We start from the raw sequence: 19,966 nt of genomic DNA on the forward strand, positions 1-19,966 counted from the left end.
GAAGAATGATTTCACCTGTGCTTTCCTCTGTAATCACTGCACATGGAACAGAGTTTGTGAACAGGGACTGCACTCACTTTTAGGGTGGAACAACCACTCCATGTTGGCTCTTCCTGTTTTCCAGTTTCCTGCTTTTCCTTCAGACCCTTTAGAGTTGATATTTTATGTCATTTGGGTAATTTTAAATATTTACTTTATATCATCCAGTGTCGTACTGCTAATCCGTCACATCAATTAATTGCACGATGGTGTGGAAATCATGCAAGAAAATGCAACTTCAGTCCTGAAATCAAGGGTGGAATTTGCATCTTACCCAAAAGGACCTATTTGCTCTCTTCAGAACTCAGGTGAGCCAACAGATCATCAACAGAATTCCAAAAATTGACTGAAACCAGCTGATTCATCTACCAAGTTATGAAATATTGTTGGGGTTTGTTGCAGGGCTGTATAATAATCTTCTCATTCATCCTGATAAACTGCCTGCTGATTTTCTCTCCAGGTTTGAAATCCTTTGCTTTGACTTTGTTATACTGATAATCTCTGTCAGAGAGATTTAAATCCACAATTTAAATAAATAAATTTAAATAAACAGTAACTCCATTAAACTCATCTGTTTTTACAAGACACAGTAATCAAAGTGAAAATACAAAAACTTATAAATTAATGTATAATAAATCATTATCAGAGGCTGAGTGCAGGATCCTTATGAACCTTCAGAGATAATACAGGCTAATTAAACTAAACTCAGTGAGACTGAATAATTAAGAGCAAGATTTTATTAAAGCATCTGACAGCAAATGATTCTTGCCTTGTGTTTTGCTGTTCTGTCCTGACTTTTATGGGAAAGCTATCGTGATACTGACATTGAAAAAATGACTCTTATGAGAAAATTGTTATGACTGAGCAGCATTTCTCAGACTGTGAAACACAGTCTGTGAAATAAAAACATGAAGTGGAAGACTGAGCCTTTATGCCTGCATCAGTCCTAAGAGAAGAACATCTGAATGCCTGGATCAGTCCTACAGGAGAACACTTGAATACCTAGGTCAATCCTGCAGGATAACATTTGAAGGCCTGGCTCAATCCTACAGGAGAATATCTGAATGCCTGGTTCAATCCTACCTGGATCACTCCTACAGAAGAACACCTGAATTCCTGGTTCAATCCTGCAGAAGAACATTTGAATTCCTGATTCAATCCTACAGGAGAACATTTGAATGCCTGTATCCGTCCTGCAGGAGAACATTTTAATTCCTTGATCAATCCTACAGGAGAACACTTAAATACCTGGATCACTCCTACAGGAGAACACTTGAATTCCTGGTTCAATCCTACAGGAGAACATGGAATTCCTGTATCCCTCCTGCAGGAGAACATGGAATTCCTGTATCCCTCCTGCAGGAGAACATTGAATTCCTGTATCCCTCCTGCAGGAGAACACTTGAATTCCTGTATCCCTCCTGCAGGAGAACATGAAATTCCTGTATCCCTTCTGCAGGAGAACATGGATTCCTGTATCCCTCCTGCAGGAGAACATGGATTCCTGTATCCCTCCTGCAGGAGAACATGGATTCCTGTGTTCCTCCTGCAGGAGAACATGGATTCCTGTGTTCCTCCTGCAGGAGAACACGGATTCCTGTATCCCTCTGCAGGAGAACATGGATTCCTGTGTCCCTCCTGCAGGAGAACATGGATTCCTGTATCCCTCCTGCAGGAGAACATGGATTCCCGTGTTCCTCCTGCAGGAGAACACGGATTCCTGTATCCCTCCTGCAGGAACAGCCGGTGCTCTCCGCGGGCCCGCGCAGGGCGCTGTTGGCTGGGCACTCACGTGGTAGAGCGGGACCGTGTTGCTCTCGGCCAGGGAGAAGCTGAGCACGTCCTGCTGGCCCGGCTCCAGCCTGGCGCTCCCGGTGGAGGCCAGCACCGAGGGGCTGATGGGGTAGCCGGCGTTCCCTGGCCCTTTGCCCTTTTTCCTGGACCTCCGGCCCGTGTCCCGCTTGCTGTCCTTCTGCGCCAGGGGCTCCTCCTGGATCACCAGGATCTTGTCGTCGCTCAGGTAGCGCAGCAGCGAATTCTCAGAGTCAGTGGTTGGAGGGGGAGGAAGGCAAAAAGAAACATTAGGAAGAGGAGACAAGCACAGAACCATTCTGCCTGGCCAGGTCCTGTTAAACTGGGAAAAGTCGTGTGAATGTCCAGGGAATTGTGAGGGCTCTCCCTTGTTGCTATTGGACACAAAATGAGTACACAGAAACTTGGTGAGTTCAAGAGAGAAAAAGAGCAAATTTTATTTCTGACCTCGCAATATATAGAATTCTAAAAGTGACAGTGGATTGGAGGATGAAATTGCCACCTCTCCAACCACACTGGTCAAACCAACAGTCCATCAATTCTCTCCTCCCACAAAGAAGAAGGCAAAATAATAATTATTTACATAAACAGTGCATGAGGGCTCTAGTAAAAATATTCAAACATTATCAGAAGGCTAAAGAAGTTTTATGAGAACTTTAAAACTTTAAAAAGAACTATAAAAGAAAACACTTTTAAAAATCAGGGCAACACTCCCTGGGCTCCGTTACATTTACTGCCACCATGGATGGTGAAAGGGAGAACACAGAAAATGTTACTGTTGTATCATGCAGGGAGCATCTCTGGGACCATTCCAGACACCAGGATTGTAATTTCAAGGAATTTGACAAGCTGGAATAATGGTTTTAAAGAGATGTGCAGCATACTTGGGCACAGTTTCAAAATGGGAGCTGGCCAGGCAACAAGTCTGTTACTGTCGGCAGCAGTGAAATATGAGCTAAACACACATCAACAGATTTGGAATAAATCAGAAAAGGCTTATGCCTTAAATGAAATTTATTTTCTCTTGGAATGGAAGTTTACTGAAAAATGTAGTTTAAAATCCTGTATTGATCTTCAAGAGTATCATTCATTTTTGTCACATTTTTTAGGGTCAAGTTGAACTCCTCTCAGCTTCCAGACCATGCCTAAAAGATTCTAGAAAATAGTATTCAAGAATCTTCAACAGTTGGTGTCACAATAAATATGGTTGTATATTTGGAGAATATTCTTTTGAATTACATTTTTTCTTTTTGCCAGAGGAAATAAAGGAAAAAAAATAAACTATGTAATCACTTTTCTTTTTTGCAAAGTTCATAATTCCCACTGGGATCAACGGAAGTTTATGTGATTAGAACTGCTGGTCTGAATACTGACAGTATAGTTGCTGATTCCTGTTCCAAATTTTAATTCATACTGATCAAAATGTTCTCAGAGGATGCTACTTTACATCTGTAACATCACTTAACTGTTTTCTAGAGCTGTGCATATTTAGAACAGATTGCTTTTAACACATATCTGAGCCTTCAAAGTACTTTTTCCCTTGATGTTTGTGTTTCTTTATACTAGAATTAAATTCCTCCTACTAATACAAATTTTTAATTTTCAGAAATAGAAACAGAAAAGCACAGGCACTAAACAGGCTGTTTCATATCTTCTGTGGCACTTTAAAACAAAGAGATTTTTTTTTTTTTTCCTGTGATGCTCCTTAAGCAACAAAGAAAAAATATCTTGGAGAACAGCAGAGAAAAAAAAAATACTCACCTCTGCTTCCCCTCTTGTACATGTTCTGTTCTTTGGACTCCCCTATCCAGCTGTACTCAGTAGGCATCGAAACTGGCCTCAAATCTCCTGCAAGCAAGGAAAGGAAAAGCAATGTAACTTTTGAAGGCCAGGAATGGCAGGCTGTAAATGGCTATAAATTCCAGGTGTGTCACAACCAGGTGTGTCAGGGCAGTCCATCATTAGAGCTGTGGCCTTCAGGGCCAGTGAAACATCCCAGAGCCTCCTCTTCATCACCCTGACCTCAAGGGAAGCCCCACCAGCTTTGGTGAAATTCCTTGTCAATGTGAAGCAGATTACAAATTTATTTGAATACTGCTCTGTATGAACTTCCTCACTCATTCAACAGGTGTTGGGAATAAAGAGAGAAACAGATTTTAAGTGGATGAAAATGCTGTAGGAAAAGTAGAGAGAGAATTAATAGAGAGGCAACAACACAGATCTGTCAGGGAAACACAACCCCCCTGGCCTGGGAAATCACACGGTGAGAAATGAGGGGATCTCAGTCCAAGGAACTTTAATTTCCACTGGCTCAGGAGGAAAACCTGGGGCACAGTTTGGGGACAACAGATCTCATTCCAAGGAACTTTAAATTCCAGTGGCTCAGGAGGAAAACCTGGGGCACAGTTTGGGGGCAGCAGCCAGCAGAGAGGGTTCAGCCACTGGAGTTTCCATCCACGGCATTTCATGGCACTGATGTGCCCAAGCCATTCCCTACCCAAGCACCAGAACAGGGATGGCAGCAAACCAGGAGCACCCCCAGATCTCCTGGAAATCAGAGGGGTGACATTTGGGGTACTGATATTTGCCCATATTACACTTTTGTGCACACCATGAAATTTAGTGGATAAATAATCCTATGGAAAAATACATTTCATTGTCTGCCTCACAGCTGAGACTGCCTTCAACTACAAATGTAGGATTCAACTTCTAGTCCTTAGAAGAGCAATATAATTAAGAAAAAAACTTCAATTTAAAAAAATCACTAATATAAAAAGATAGAGAAACAAGATTATAAATATTAAAAATAGAAGACAGGAAGGCACAAAGCAAGTGAAGATCATCATAACCAAACTGAGCAGTTTTTTCTGTAAAAAAGGAAAGATCTGAAGCTCTGAGATGATCTATACACAAATACAGATATCAGAGCACATCAAAAATAGAAATTCAGGACAGGAATCACAGAAGGCAAATAAGCAAGTGATTTTGTAAACTGCTCATTTCACTTCCAAGTCCTTTCCCAATGAAAAGTAACCTATAAATTGTTTTGACATTGCAGCTTGGTTGTTCTTCTGAGGAGGAAAAAATTGTTGTGTACAAGGATACCAGAATAAAGTGAAAGAAAAAAAAATAATTGTTTATGATGCTTTTGCCTCTAACACATAAATGGAACAGGTTTGATATGCATTGCCACAAGAGCTCTTTAGACCAGAGCATTTTAGAGTCAGAAAAATAACAGAGTATAATACTAAGTAAAACAAAAAACTCACTGCAATGTTGTTTAAAAAAAAGCTTGATTTTCAAAAATACATTGAAAAAAAAATGGACTTTTTATTTACCTTCCTGGATTTTGCATGTCCTATCAATATCCATCACCTGCCTGAGTATCCATCCACCTACCAGCTGCACAGGAAACTTATTTCTAATAATGCCTGGAATCCTGGGAAGTCCAGGGCTGGAATTTTGGAGCAGTAGTTTGTGCCAACCCAAGCAGTAATGAAAGTGGCTGCTCGGCCATGAAAGGCTTCAGAAGTTTTATTTTTATTTCTTTGCCCATGGCTCTGTGGTTCCAGCATCAGTTTGTTGGAGCTACCATAAATCCTGTCTTTTTACTGAAAGGCACATTATCACTTTGATGATTGATGTCACCTCAGTCAAAAAGTACAAAACCTTCCACTACAGTAGAACTTCATCTGCATGTCTGTTAATCAACAGATTAATTAAATCTGTATTTAAAAAAATCTGGTTTAGCAGTCATTTTTGAGAGAAAGACGTATTTCAGAGACTTTAAAACCAAATTCCTTCTGGATTTCAATAAAAATTGTCCATCATAGACAAAAAAAATCTTGTGTACTCCTGGAATCAGGCAGAGAGCCCAATATTTTGAGTCACCGTGCAGGAAGAATTGATGTAAGCAAGCCAAATACACCCATCTGGCTCCAATTCTAATCACAGTTAAGATTTCTCTTTATCTTTCATTCTAATTTTGTTTTTAAATGATGTCACTTCCCAAGGAGATAAAGAGTGAACATTACTGGTCCCAAGATGGAATCCTGTTCTCCAGCGTCACAGCTCTTTCAAGCATCAAGCAGATGACTGAAGCAGTTGCTAAAAATAGCCTGCCTATAACAAGGATTTATTAAGATTTCCTACCCTGAAAAGGTTCTGTGTGCATGTACACACACCATCAAGTCCATTTTGCTTGCCATTTTTACCAGATATCCTGCTGCAATCAGCAAATTACAGCAGCGGGAGGGAAGTTCCGTGTAACTGATAAACACAAGATAAATACTAAGAGCAGAAGGCAGAGAAACTGCATTGAAGAACATCCCTGGTAGCAAACCCCACACCAGACTCAGCAGCAGCAGAATCAGGGACTGCAGTGCTGTAAGAGTTTTATTTTCCCCCCACTGTGCTCCCTTTCATCTGCTGTTGGATCTTCCACCAGAACCACTCTTGGGATTCTCTCCCCTGAACTGCAGCAGGATTTTAGTACCCGTGTTCTTCACAGAAACATTTTTCTTTACTGCTCCAAGCTTCTGAGAGGTTTTCCCTTTCCTAAATTTCAAACACAAAAACTTAGAGAGTTGTTGGGGCTTTTTAACAAAATGAGAGAAAAAAAAGCCTCAGAATAGGTGAATAAAGTAGTTACGGATGGCACGCCATATATAAATAAATATCTATATAGATCTCAAAAGATAGCAGCTGCCCACAGAGAACACTATGGTCTTTTCTTTCTCCGATTCTCAGAAATAATTCCATTTTCAAAATCAGTCATAATTCCAGTTTTCAAAAGAAATCTATCTTAAATCTGTAAGCTTTACAAAACTGTCCTACTGCCTTGAAAATAAAGCAACTGAAAATACATGGAGCATACACTGCTGTATTTCAGCAGTATTTTTCTCAAACCCATTAAACACCAAGCAATTCAGTTTAAACAGAGAAGCAAAAAAAATTATCAGTTAATTTTCAACAACACCTCTTAAATAGATCCATAAATACAGATCCATACACTTGTATACAAGCATGTGTGATTGTACACCTGTACACTCAACAGAGATTTATGTACACACAGAATTTCTATAGAAAACCAGAGTTAATTATTGTTTAATAGCATTTTATATATTTAGGCATCCTCATCCTAAGATTTTGAAGTACAGTTCCAGCACTAATGAGTGCATTGTAGAATACTCCTCATGCATTTAATGCAGTGCTGAATTTTGGAGGGCCTTCCATCTTACAGACACTTTCACACAACAAGGCAGGCCCTTCACTGAAGTTTAACAGCCCAGAACATTGCAAGAGGAATAATCTTCAGGAGTTTGGGAGGGGAAATTGAGTAAATAAAGATGCTGGCTATTCAAATAATGTGAATTTAATGATCATTCAATGTTCCAGTATGAACTACAAAATAATGTATAAATAACTTACTCCTCACCAGGAATGTTCGTGTGTGATTTTTCTAATTATTCCTCCATGTAAAATTCTGTTTATTGTTCAGAGCCAACAAGGTCTGACAGATTTTGGGGGGGTTGCAGAGGTAAGAGCACAGTTTGTAAATCAGAAGGTTGAGGAAATGCAGCCTACCATGGGTGGGGGTTTTTTCCCTTCTCCTCACGCCTGAGGCTCTGCTCCTCTCGTACTCGGAGCCCCCGGGGTGGCCTTCCCCCTCAATCAGGGTGTAGTATTTCCCACTCTCGTGCTCCAGGAAATAATTTGGGGACTCAGAGCCTTTCATCCCAGACTTTCCAAATTTGCTGATGTCATCGCAAGACATTATTCCAATTTCATCCCTAAAAACAGAAGACGATGGAGAAATGAACCATTTAAGGGAAACTTCCAGCGTGCAACTGCCTCTCCCAAATGCTACAAATAAAAAGTCTTGCAATTAAAATGCTCACTTTATAAGTGAGGCAATTCAACAAATGTAAAACAACAAAACCATCATTAGGTGCCACTTTAACTGTGAGAAAAACATTCCGTTTTCTAGGATCTGAAGGAGAACATAAGGACTTGTTTCAATATGAGCAGACAAGGGTTTCCCTTGCAGAAATGCTCAAGAATAAGGTAGAAGTAGACACATAAAAGTAAATCAAACTAATTGATTAAAGACTTCTTTAATTACTTCCTTTATTTAGGGCTAAACTCACATTTTGCACATCTAAGTGAAAGTCAAGCCACTCAAAACAACGATATGGTGCTTAATGTATTTTTAGCTCTTAATTGTATTAATTATTCAGCTTCATGGTGGGGCTGTTGGTTTTGGTTTTGTTTTATTAATCTAATGAAATCAAAGTGTAAAATTTTATTTTTCAAAAACCTCTAATTCGTTAGGAAATAAATACCTGGGGCCATAAAGTCCTGACATAGGGGAGAGAATGAAAACATCCTGGAGTGCAGAGTTGTCCATTTTTGAGGACATGCCCATCGTACTCGTTGGGGTTGTAGAGCTGCTTGTGGGGCTGGTTGGAATCACAGGCTGTAAAAATCAAAAAGGCACATGAAGAATAAATTAATGTTTTCTGTGCTACAAGGAACAACAAAATCAGTGCACATAATTTTAGGAATTTTGACTTCTTTTTTTCTATTAGCTTTTTCTTTTTTAATTTCTGAAGTTTCTTCCAAAAAGGTGTCCAGTGAAACTCTAGGCTTCAAGAAAGTTATGAAAGAAACTGATAAACGACTATTAAATTAATTTAAAAGCCACCTCAAGGGAAAATCTGAGACTCAATCAAAATATGATCTTTAATCAATGCAGAAAATCAATTATCTGAGGAGAAAGGACACACTGTATTAAATGCCATTAATACAGAAGTTAATTACAGAGCTCTGGAATACTTGTACTGAATGAAATTATTGTGTTGGTTTCAGTGGAAGATTTATTGTTAGTAAGGACAGAACATCTTGATTTTTTTAAGAAAGCAGAATTCATTGTCCTGTGGCTTTATAGCCTTGGTAGTACACATGCATGTTCTACAGTAAATAACAAAGAAATATAAATTAACCTAAACAATAAATAAATATCCTTTAAGATTTTTACTTTTTAAACTTTCACATGACGTTGAATGCAATTGTTTGATTCAGATGTCACAGAGCAGCTCAAGTCCATGGTCTGCAAGGATGATAACCAAATATGCTGTACAGGATACAGAGATATAAACAAAGAATATTTTTCAACCAAGGTTCAGTCTGTGTTGATACTCAAGAAATAGAAAATATTTTTATTTATAAAAGTTATGCTTAGATAGATACAGCCAGTTTTCTACAGGTGGAAGAAAAACCCAGCGACTCAAAATTTAGATGAAAGCTATAAACACCAATCTTTTTCTAAATAAAATGTTTTCTATCCTCTAGAGGTAAACACTGAACTGAAATATAGTCTACAAAGGGGTCAAAATTATATTAGTTCTCTATGCTTATTGTGAAACTAAATAATAAATGATGTAATTGTTCTGGATCAATTAGTTATGACAAGAAGGATTATTCCAATTTGAAAAGTTCTCCAAATAAAAAGAAAAAAATACAATATATGTTGTATTTTATTTGAATGAAGTTGTAGTGTGCAGAGCACTATTTGCCATTGCAAATGAAAAACAAACATTTTGTCCTGAGTGGGAAAACAATTAGGGAGTCTACAAATTGAAATAATCTTTTACTATCACATAAAGTCAGCCAGAAACAAAAGGGGGAAATGGTGTCACAAATCTCACTGAAAGATAATGGAGCACAGAACTGGCAAATGAAAACTCTGCTGTTGTTAATTGAGCATCGAGGAAAACCCTCTAAAGCAGAAGAACACTACAACAAGGTCAAGTAACATATTTTATAAGGCCTCACAGATTCTGTATCATCAATAATTCATAAATTACCAATGTGGTATAATTTTAAACTTAATTATTGTAGAAAAAAATATTAATAACCTCTTTAAGTGCCTTAAGCAACAATAGAAAACACAACTTTTATTTAAAACTTCCTGCTGTGCACCAACCTGAGGTAACAAATATGATTTCAAGTTCTTACATCCTATTTCCTTTTTGCCTTCCCTAATTATGTACTGCTTTTGTTTTGGTTGATTTTCGGGGGCTTTTTTTGCCAGCAGAAAATTGATTTCCAGAAAATGGAACGGTTTCCATTCCATTTTAAATCAGAATGGAAAAAATTGCTCCACATGTGGACACATAAATAGATATATAGGGTGCACCATGAAAACAGAGAAAGCAGAGAAACATGTGTGGGTCTGTGCCATTACAGGACACGTGAAAGTACGACACGAGCTGCTGCCATTGCAAAGGTGAAAAAGAGGAAGTTTATTTTCTGACTCCAGCATTTATATTTTTCCAAAGGTGACAGTGGATTGGAGGGTGAATGTGCCCCCTCTCCAATGACATTGGACAAACTACTAGTACATCAAATTTCTCTGCTTTTATGGAGGAATGCAAAACAATAGATTGTTTACAGAAAGTTGTGTGAGAAAGTTCTCTACAAGAATGTAAACTCAGAAGGCTTTAGAAAATCTTAAGAATTAGGGCAACAGATCTGGAACTGGAACACTCCATGAAATACAACGCACCCATGTGTGTTATCCCTTTTTTGTGGCAGTCTGACTTTTGATGAGCTGTTTCCCTCTCAATCTGCTTTTTCTGAGGTATTTTCCTGCAGCTCGTGGCTGTCTGGCCGTTCCCCGTCCTGCTTTTCCCTGTCTGTTCTGTGTTCTCTGCTTATCCCAAAGCCTGTTCTGTGGGATCCAATTTTATCCATGAGCAGCAGAAACCTCCAGAACAACAAACAAAGAAAGAAACCCAAAAATTCTCCCACCAATTCCACTGCTCTAGAGTCTGCAAAGTGCCAAAGTCAAGGAAAGGCGAGGAGCAGGAGCCAACAGGAGAGGGAAGTGAGCTCACTGCTTCCAGCAGCAACAAGCTGTTGTGTCAGCTGTCCAGGAAGCACAGGCTTCAGTGGCATCTTGAAATTTAATCAGGCTGCTTCCAAGTCATTACTGACAATAATAAATAACACCAGATCCAGGTGAGAGCTGCGGGAAACAGGCAAACCCAAAACCTGCGTCCTGAAACGGATCCAGGCCCTAACACTCGGGCTTGTCTCTGTGGCAGGAAGAATAAAAGACCTAAAATTGGTTTTCCATGCCTCATAACAGAATATACTCTTAAGAAGTAACACTGGCAGGGCTGTTTTTGTTTTCCAAATTGTTTATATTTTTATTTAAATACCTCACCCCACTATTCTCTGATATAAAACACCTTAGGAAAGAGACACTTCAAGCACCCTTTGCTCCTCAGGGGCTCATCAGGAGAGGAGACATCACAAAACCAGAACTGCTGGTAAGTCCACACAGGCAGCTTGGTGCACTTTCAGTTTTCTGTTGGCATTTTTGATGGCAAAAGCTGTGCCATACATGCAGTGTGTACAGCACACACTGTTCATTCTGCCACAGCCTCCAGATCCAGTGCTGCCCAGGAATTCTGATTCTTTAATGTACAAATGGAAAGTGAGGATCTCTCTGGAAGCCCTGTGCAATTGTAATTTCCATTTTGCTGCCCCTGGAAGCTCCATCTGAATTGACAGATGATACATGACCATCTTGCCAGAGCAAAGGATGTTATTCCATCAACATGATGACAGAAAAATGCCCTCTGGGATTTTTCCCGTTCCTCTCCCCCAGGGGCAGGCACAGAGAAAGAAAGGTGACCCTAAATCCCACTGTCAGCATTCCTGGGCTGCAAGGATTACAAACTCCTTAAGTGAAGCCACCGTGCAGGATTCAGGCACTCTGAGAAATGAAAGATTTAGAAAATGCCATGCAGGGAGGAAATCTGCCTGGATAAGATTGAAGGGTTTGTTTTGTTTCATTAATTTCAAAATAATTCAGAAACACATTTGTGTATTGTGTGAACCAAACAAAACAGCTCTGAGAAGCTTCCACATGATGGAAGTGCATCAACTTCTTACAGGATGATAAATGGCATTAAAGACAACCATCAAAAGTTACTGGCTTACTGGCAAGCCTTTCCTTTAAAAATGACATTTTGGGTTCAGTGTTTCAGCCATTTTTCCTGCTGTATGAAGAAGCAGCTGTGATGTTCACAATGGTCTTTTATTTTTTTGCTTGAGCAGGTTTTCAAGGAATGAGAACACAAAAAATACCAGGTTCTATCACCCCTACTACCAAAAACTCCAGCTGCAAAAGAAGTGTGCAACAGGAGCAGAGCTCTCTTGGAATTTAATGGCTCTGACACACTTGATAACAAACAAGAAGGTGAAATAATGGAAACAGGGAGGTACAGCTGCCTCTGCCAGGCAGAGCAGCCACTGAACCTTGTTCTTCATAAAACTTTCTGTAAATGTTCTTTCCTTGTCTGAATTCCTGTGGCTCCCAGAGTCACTAAAACCAGGAGAAAACAATCAGATCATTGCCACACTTATTTATCCCAGCACTCTGCTTCAGAGGAGTGTGGGACAGGCTCCTGCTCCTTTCCCAGGAAGGTAAAATTCCAGTGTTTTCTCTTGAATAAAGGATTTACCAGGACATTGCAGCAGCCACCTTACCTGCAGTGCCAGAGGTTTCCACCTCACATTCTTCAGAAGGGCGGGAGCAGAAACCAGAGTATTCTGAGGACGCTTTTTCAAGGTTAAAATCACTCCATTTGGGTCTTCCCACAGTGCATTTACTAGGTTCTTTAACTGCCAGCCAACCTAAGGAAAAAGTCCATAATTGAATTTTGAAAGCTTTCCATTTAACTTGAAATGTGAAGGAAATGTTCTGTTAACCAGCAAGGTCTATTACAAGCTGCTCCTTGCAAACACAAGCAGTTTTTATAAACTCTGTTGGACTGAAATCATGCTGCTGCAGCTAGATTTTTTTTTTTTTTTCCTTTAGCCATTTCCCTGAACAAAATAAGGCAGAAGTGAACAGTGTTACCCTTTCAATAACTTGTGAAATCATGAAATATTTTAAATCAGAAGATGAGGTCTAGAAGTCATGAAATCATTTCAGTCTGGGTTCTGAGTTGCAACAGGGAGTGCTGAGGAGAAAGCCAGACTGTGCTGGAACAACAAATGCAGCATGTATGTAAGAGCTCAAGCCCCTGACTGGAGATTAATGATCATTTATTGGTTTATCTGTACAGCCCCTGGACACAGGTGAATCTCCGAGTTACTGTAAATTGCAAACAGAGCAATAAAAAAGGGAATCACCGCTACTGTAAGGATGTGCCACTCAAAAAAACTACACAGAGACATCTCTTAATCATCTTGATTATTTAAATAGGAATTTACCATGAATTATTTATACACAAAATGAGAAAAAATATTTTTAGGGCTTTTTCCTTTCCCCTGAGCAGTAGTTCATGGTCATGGTAGGGATCTGCCATAAATGCTGTGACTGCCACAGATCTGAGCAGAGCTGCATGAGCAGGAATTGGGATGCTGTGTCCATGCAGCAGTTCCCAGACAGAACCCTCCCAAGGAGCTGCATCAGCCCTGACAGGAGCTTGTGAGAAGGAAAAGCTCAGCGAATCCCAGAACAGCACCAATACATGCAAGCAGTAAAAATCTTTATACTGGCCATGTTTGACCTGTCAGAATTCACTAATAACCTTTTAATCACAGTTTCTCTTCTGACCAAAGTGTGAATTCCTGTTGGATTATGGATTTTTTTTTTTGTTTGTTTAGAGATGGGGCAAATGAGAGATTTGATTTTATTTTCAATCTCATATAAAAAATAAAACAATATAAATATTATAATTCACACTATTACAATCAAAACCCAACAATTTTATAATTACAGTCTATTATAAATATTTCTTAACCTATCAACTTTAACCACACTGTACTATACATACTTTAAAACTAATTGTCCAAATTTACCCATCAATCTCACTACAATACATCTTTCATAATTCTATTTTTCTAAAATATCTATTTTTATTTACAAAACTGTCCTTTAAAACTTATTTCTATATCAATTTATTTCTCAACACGATCTATCCTAGTCTATAACATTTCTAAATAAATATTTCTTATCTCAAAATTTACATACAAATATACACTACATAAACCTTCTATCAAACTTTAAAAATTCTCTACAAATTAATTTCCCACAAATTCCCAATGCTGTTAGAAACAAGGAAAATAAATTATTTAGGTGCTCAGGCACAGAGCAGTCTGCATTCACCCCCTTGTTACATCAGGTGGAGTTTATAATTACTTCCTCTTACAGGGAAATAATATCTGATTATACAGAAAAAGATGAAGGAAAAATAGCAGACAACCTCCAAGAGATTGGAACAAAAATGCTCTTCTAAGGGCTGGAGAGAATTTGGGATATCACTTGAGGTTCCCAGCTGCCTCCACAGTGGGCCAAAGCCAGGATCCCACTGTAAACGTCCACCTGGGACAGAACTGCAAGGTGTGTCAGAATTCCAAAAAGGATTTAAAAAAAATTCAAAAGTTCTGTTCTATTTTTAATGCTTCTGTTCTATTGAAAACTTTCTAAAAATGCACTGGCCACAGGAAACCAGACAGCAGCAGTAATTGTAAATAGGTCACATCCAAACAAATGCAAGGATGGCAGCTTGCATCCCAGAAAACTCCTCCAGTTTGGGCTGTGTTTATAAAAGCACAGGGGCCATATATTTTTCTTATCTTTTACTCAATTATAGAAATCAAATGGAACTCTCTTTGAGTTTTATAGATTGATGTAATTTTCAGATTGCCGAAATCCTTAGAGTTCCGTGGGCTTCTTTTAGAAAAGAATGATAAATAATTAAGTTAATGATAAATTATTCCAATGAGAACCTTAATGACAAAACCATTAAATACCAAGATCTATCAGAGAACCGTCTGCAGTCATGGGCAATGATAAAATGCTCTCAGGAATTTGGACAAGTTATTATAAATTGTATTACTAAAAATAGCTTTGAAAAAAGAGAAGCCATTACAGTGGAATAAAAATCTTAGTTGAAAACCAGTCCTTGAGTCGTATTTTGACTTTTATTCCTAAAGAATCAGTCTTTAAAGCAATGACTGACTTCTAGCTCTGGTAAGATGCATTTTCCACAAAGGTATTTTGCTCCTTTTAGATTTTTAGCACATACAGTCAAAATCAAATTCTACAAAACAGATTAAGATATTTCAGCAAGGAAAGTTAAATTAAAATTAGAAAAATGAAGAAATGAAAGACCAGTATGATTTTTTGCCTCCATAAAATGAAAATGGATGCTAATTTTGATGCTAAAGATGACAGAAACACAGAAGAATGCAAAATAATTTATTCAAAATGGTCAGAGACAGGCAGATGTTTGACATTTTCATAGGTTACACTTAAGATTGCCACAATCATTAAATTTTATTTGTTTATACATCCTCAGTATGGAAAGAAGAGCTCCAGGTAAAAATAACCCTGTGGACTCCTGTCCATATTAAAGGATTTGTTAGTTTTCTCATAGAAACTATGTGGTGGAAAATTAAGAATATAACAACTTAAAAAAAAATTGTTCCAAAAATATTAATTGCTAAAACAATAAATTCCTTTACTAAGAACTTCCACAATGCTGAGGTGATTTTGTAGCTGGGACTCCTTAACTAAGATGTTGAAAACAACATTAAAAGCATAACCCACTTTCATTAACAGCAAAGCAGTGTTTTTTACTTCTCTAATATGTTATTTGGATGATTGACTTTGCTCCTTCTCATTCAGAAGATCTGGATTTGCATGAATGAGGTTTGGAATGCATCCTACCAGCAGTAGGGATTTCAGCATTGTTATAAATCCCAACTCTGCTCATGCTGGAAAAGCACCTTTTTTCCCTCTTCAAAAGAAATCCTACCTGCCTGGGGATGACTCACTGCAGATCTGTAGGAAAAATTAATAAAAAAAAAAAAATTCTAATGCTACAGATGCAGACAAAAAAATAAAAAATCAGTGCATTTTGGGGTGTCTGCAGAGGCATGAAGTGTGTGATGTTTTTGTCTATCAAAGGGAACTGAGAAAACAGCTGAGCTGCTGAACAGGGTGGTGTTTATCAGAGGATTCCAGAGGTCTGAGCCCTCACAGCAGTTATTCACCTCCCTGCCCATTGCTTCCAAACACATGATGCCTATTTGTTATGGTAGGAATTCAGAAGTAAAATTTAGCTCAGATGGTGGAGCTGGGGATGCACAGGGGACAGAGGACAGGTTCCTTTCTCTGCTCTCCCTGAAAGTTCTGGGGACAAGGCAGGAATGGGGCTCCCCAGTTCCTTCAGTGCCTTTCCAAACGCTATCAGGACTCTGAAGAATGGAAGTTTTAAGAAATATAGAACCACTGAGTGCACCTCACAGCAGGAAGGGAGGTTGCACTTTCATTTCTTGGGGGACTTGTGCCTGCCCTGTTCACTGGATCACCTGGGATGGCAGACACAGAGCAATAACTGACAGGAATTTAAAAACTCCCTTTTCAGGCATTTGGTCTGGAAATCAGTTGTGCCAAATATTTTCTAAATATTTATATCCTACTATATAGCAAACCACCTGAAAACAAGTAATTCTGCTCTGACTGCCGCAACCCCTCACAGGAACCAGGACAGATGTTTCCCCTCATGACTCTTCAAATACATAAGCAAAGCCATCTGGATATTTACTTGAACCTGCAAAGTTTGACCTCTCTTCATATTTGCATTAAAAAAAAACCAAAAACCAGCTGGTGTAAACCCAACTTTTTTTTAAGGAAGCAGACTATAATCTTTTCATATTTTAAGTAATTCACTTTGGCTCATTAGGGAATTAATCAAGGGAGCTGGTTTGATTAAGATGGAAATCAGAAATTATTATTAGACAAAAATGTGCTGGGAGATCATAAGACTTCTGTCACTGAACGGGAAGCTCGTCATTAACACCTGTAGCTGATTCACTCTCGTTAATATTCGAGCTGCTCCTAACAATAATTGATGATGGAAAACCAAATGTTCTCCCATTATCTTACATAGTTATTTTCATTAACTAATGGAGAAACACAGCAAGAATCCAAGAAGAAGCAAGATCTACTGCTGGAAGAGAGGCTTTGCTGAGTCTTTCTGAAAGGCAGGGTCTGGAGAATAACTAACATGTGGCACTTTGTTTGGAAACAGAAGGACATCTTTTGGGGAAAGAAGTTCACATTCTCATGACAGCTTTTGTCCTTTTTTTTTTTTTCCTGCTTGCATTTCCCAACACAGAGTGTGCTGAAACACAGATGGTGTGACCTGGCACTACATTTACAGAATTACCTCCACCTAAAATGAGCTCTCATTAGGACTCATATTTACAATTCAGCAAACAGACACCGAGGGTATTAATTCAATGACTGTCTTCACACAAATAAATTAGTGCTGAAATGATTTCATTGTGCCAGGCTCTTGACACACTTAATTTCAAGCATGTAATTTGACAGTGAACAGTATGAAAGGGCATTAGGCTGCTGATCATGTATTTAGAATTAAACTATATTTGGGGTTTGAAGAGACATTTTAAGGTCATTTAGCCCAACCCCATGCCAGGAGCAGGGACATTCTCAAATGGGTTGCTCAGAGCCCTGTCCAAGCTGGCCTTGGACACTTCCAGGGATGGGGCAGCCACAGCTGCTCTGGGCACTCTGTGTTTCACTGCAAAAAAATTCCTTCCTTATATCTGATCCAAATCTCCCCTCTTTCAGTATAAAGTCGTTGCCCCTCTACAACAAACCCTACTAAAAATCTGTTCCCATCTTTCTTCTGTGCCCTTGAAAGCACAGGATCCATCACTCCAAAGAACAACCTCGAGTGTGAAAATGCAACTACTTCAGTTAAAACCTGCAGTTGGTTCAAGAGAATATAAAAAACACGTAGCACAACAGATTTATTACAGATATTTCTGTGGCCTCTTGCTCTGGCACAGCAGTGTTTTATGCCTTAAGGAATTGTTTCTCTTTCTGGTCTTTATTGCCTCTGTCTGTGGAGAAAGAGGAATTCTGTCTCAGCCCCAGCTGGCTGAGTTAACCAAACTGAAATCCCTAAATAATTTCTCTTCCTATGAGACAGATGACACATTTTCCTTTTGACCCATTACATTTTTTTTAATGCTCCTATCTAACTTAATACCTTTGATAGCTGTAAACGACCTGAAGATCACACACTATTTCAGACAAGATATTACTAATGTCAAGACAATGGTATCCAAACTCAGTTTCTCCTGGAAACCTGTTCCTGATTAATTCCAAGTTCATCTTTGCCATTTTCAGTCACATCAGCTCTGTGGTGCTCTGTTGGGTTGGGATTAATTACTATATTCTGACTCCTGGAGTCTTGCCAGGTGCTCCTGAGTAACATCGAGCTTTCAACAGGAATTACTAAAAGCCTTACTATTGCTCTCTGTCCTGTGAAATAACCTTCAAATCCTAACCCTCATAAAAAAACAAACAAACAAAAAAAAAAAAAACCAAAAAAAAACACCACCAAAAAAAAACCATCCAAAAAAAAATTCCCAAAAAAACAAAGAATAGAAGACAGAGAAATTCAGTTTTCCCTCATTTACAAATCAGTTCTCTATCCAGAAGTAAACAAAATATTTTACAGGTGGTCAGGTAGATGAATCAATATTTTTTGATCTCCAATATTTTCATTGTCTGAAAAATTAAAAAGGAAATTTTCCTTTCTAAAAAGGAAAATTAACACAATTTAATTTTCATAAGTTTATGCCAAAAAAATGATTACAATATAAAATATACTATTTCAACTAAGCAGCAGAAAATGCACCATCTAAAGAGTAATTGTTAATCTTGCAAACAAAGAAGTGCTACAATGGCACCTTAGTACTTCTGTAGAATTTTATAGGAGAGGAAGTAAAATCTACAAGGCACTGGCAGAATTGTTGCCTGTTGTTGTATTGTAAGGAATAGAGTTAGGCTGGCAGTAATTTAGAATGTATAACTTATTCTTAAAGTTTCTTATGCTGTTTTATTAAAATCTTATAAGCAAGAAGAACAAGCAGAAAAGCAAATAAAGAAATTGGATAATGATTAAATGTTCTTAACGGGCAGTGGTGAATCACTTGCATTAATTAATTTCTTGCTTAAAGTACTATTATTTTTTCTTTGATCTTTGTAATTGTATTACAGAGTGTTCCTTGGTTAGACGAGATTCCATGTGGAAAGGCTTTTATTTCTCACTTTTTCAGTTGTTGCGTTACATAATTTGGAAGCAGCTCTCCTTTAATACCTCCTGAACACTTTTTAACTCTCAACTCCATAGAAAAGCTTTTGGAAAAATAAAGTAAAACTGTAAAAATTTGTGACCATTCCCTGGAGAGTCTGTTCAGTGCCCAACCACCCTCTGCAGGGAGAACATTTTCCTGAAATCCACCCTAGCCCTCCCCTGGAACAGCTCCAGGTTCTGTAATCTCATTTTTACTCTTTCAGCACCACAGTTCTGCCCTAGCCACGAGTGAAGCCTTGCCCTGGACAGCTCCATAACTCCCTGTGAAAAATGCAGAGTGCTGGGAATTTAAAGAGGATGACAAACTGGAAGTGCTCAAATTATCCACCTTACTAAAAAAAAAGTGATGAGCTAATTTGATTGCATCCTGAAAATACCTAAAAGAGAAACCTGCTCTCCAATTTAAGAGATAAAAATACATCAGGATCAAAGGACTGGAAGTTTGTGCCAGACAAATATAGACTACAAATAAAATTACTTTTTTCCCCCCAGCAATGAGAATAATTAACTACCAGAGCAATATTTTACAGGTTGTGGGAACATCAATGAAAGTTTTAAAATTCAGATGATCATATTAAATGAACATGAATTTGTCTAGAAAATACACTGGCCTAGTTCAGTCAAAATCAGATTAAATGGTGCTGGTAGTCAGCAATGGGATTGGAATCTGCTAAAAGAGATCCATACTTTCTCTGCCCAGGGAAGTATTTCCAGCAGTGGCTCTTCTTCATCTTCAGAACAGCTTCTTCCAAACACATTGTGTTGAAGGGTATTTATATTTGCTATAGTATAAAATTATCTGTATTTTTATATTATATATTATATATGTATTATCTATATTATATATTTTAATATAAATGTTTTTTTATTTGAAATAATATAAAATATTAGTA

The 19,966-nt window shown here is 38.3% G+C and overlaps 1 protein-coding gene across 2 annotated transcripts in view; it reads right to left on the reverse strand.

Annotated features, from left to right (window-relative positions):
- The window catches only part of LOC110471139 (connector enhancer of kinase suppressor of ras 2), a 172,280-nt gene that overhangs the window by 44,619 nt on the left and 107,695 nt on the right, over positions 1–19,966 (reverse strand). For both annotated transcript variants that reach the window (XM_077786481.2, XM_077786480.2), the window contains 5 exons: positions 12,415–12,561; positions 8,196–8,329; positions 7,438–7,643; positions 3,613–3,699; positions 1,832–2,085 (listed from right to left, as the gene is read on the reverse strand). In XM_077786481.2, coding sequence (XP_077642607.1) covers positions 1,832–2,085; positions 3,613–3,699; positions 7,438–7,643; positions 8,196–8,329; positions 12,415–12,561 — 828 coding nt within the window. The remainder of the gene's footprint in view (positions 1–1,831; positions 2,086–3,612; positions 3,700–7,437; positions 7,644–8,195; positions 8,330–12,414; positions 12,562–19,966) is intronic.

The sequence above is a fragment of the Lonchura striata genome, chromosome 4A (assembly GCF_050655825.1).
Source record: "Lonchura striata isolate lonStrDom1 chromosome 4A, ASM5065582v1, whole genome shotgun sequence".
Lineage (NCBI taxonomy): Eukaryota > Metazoa > Chordata > Aves > Passeriformes > Estrildidae > Lonchura > Lonchura striata.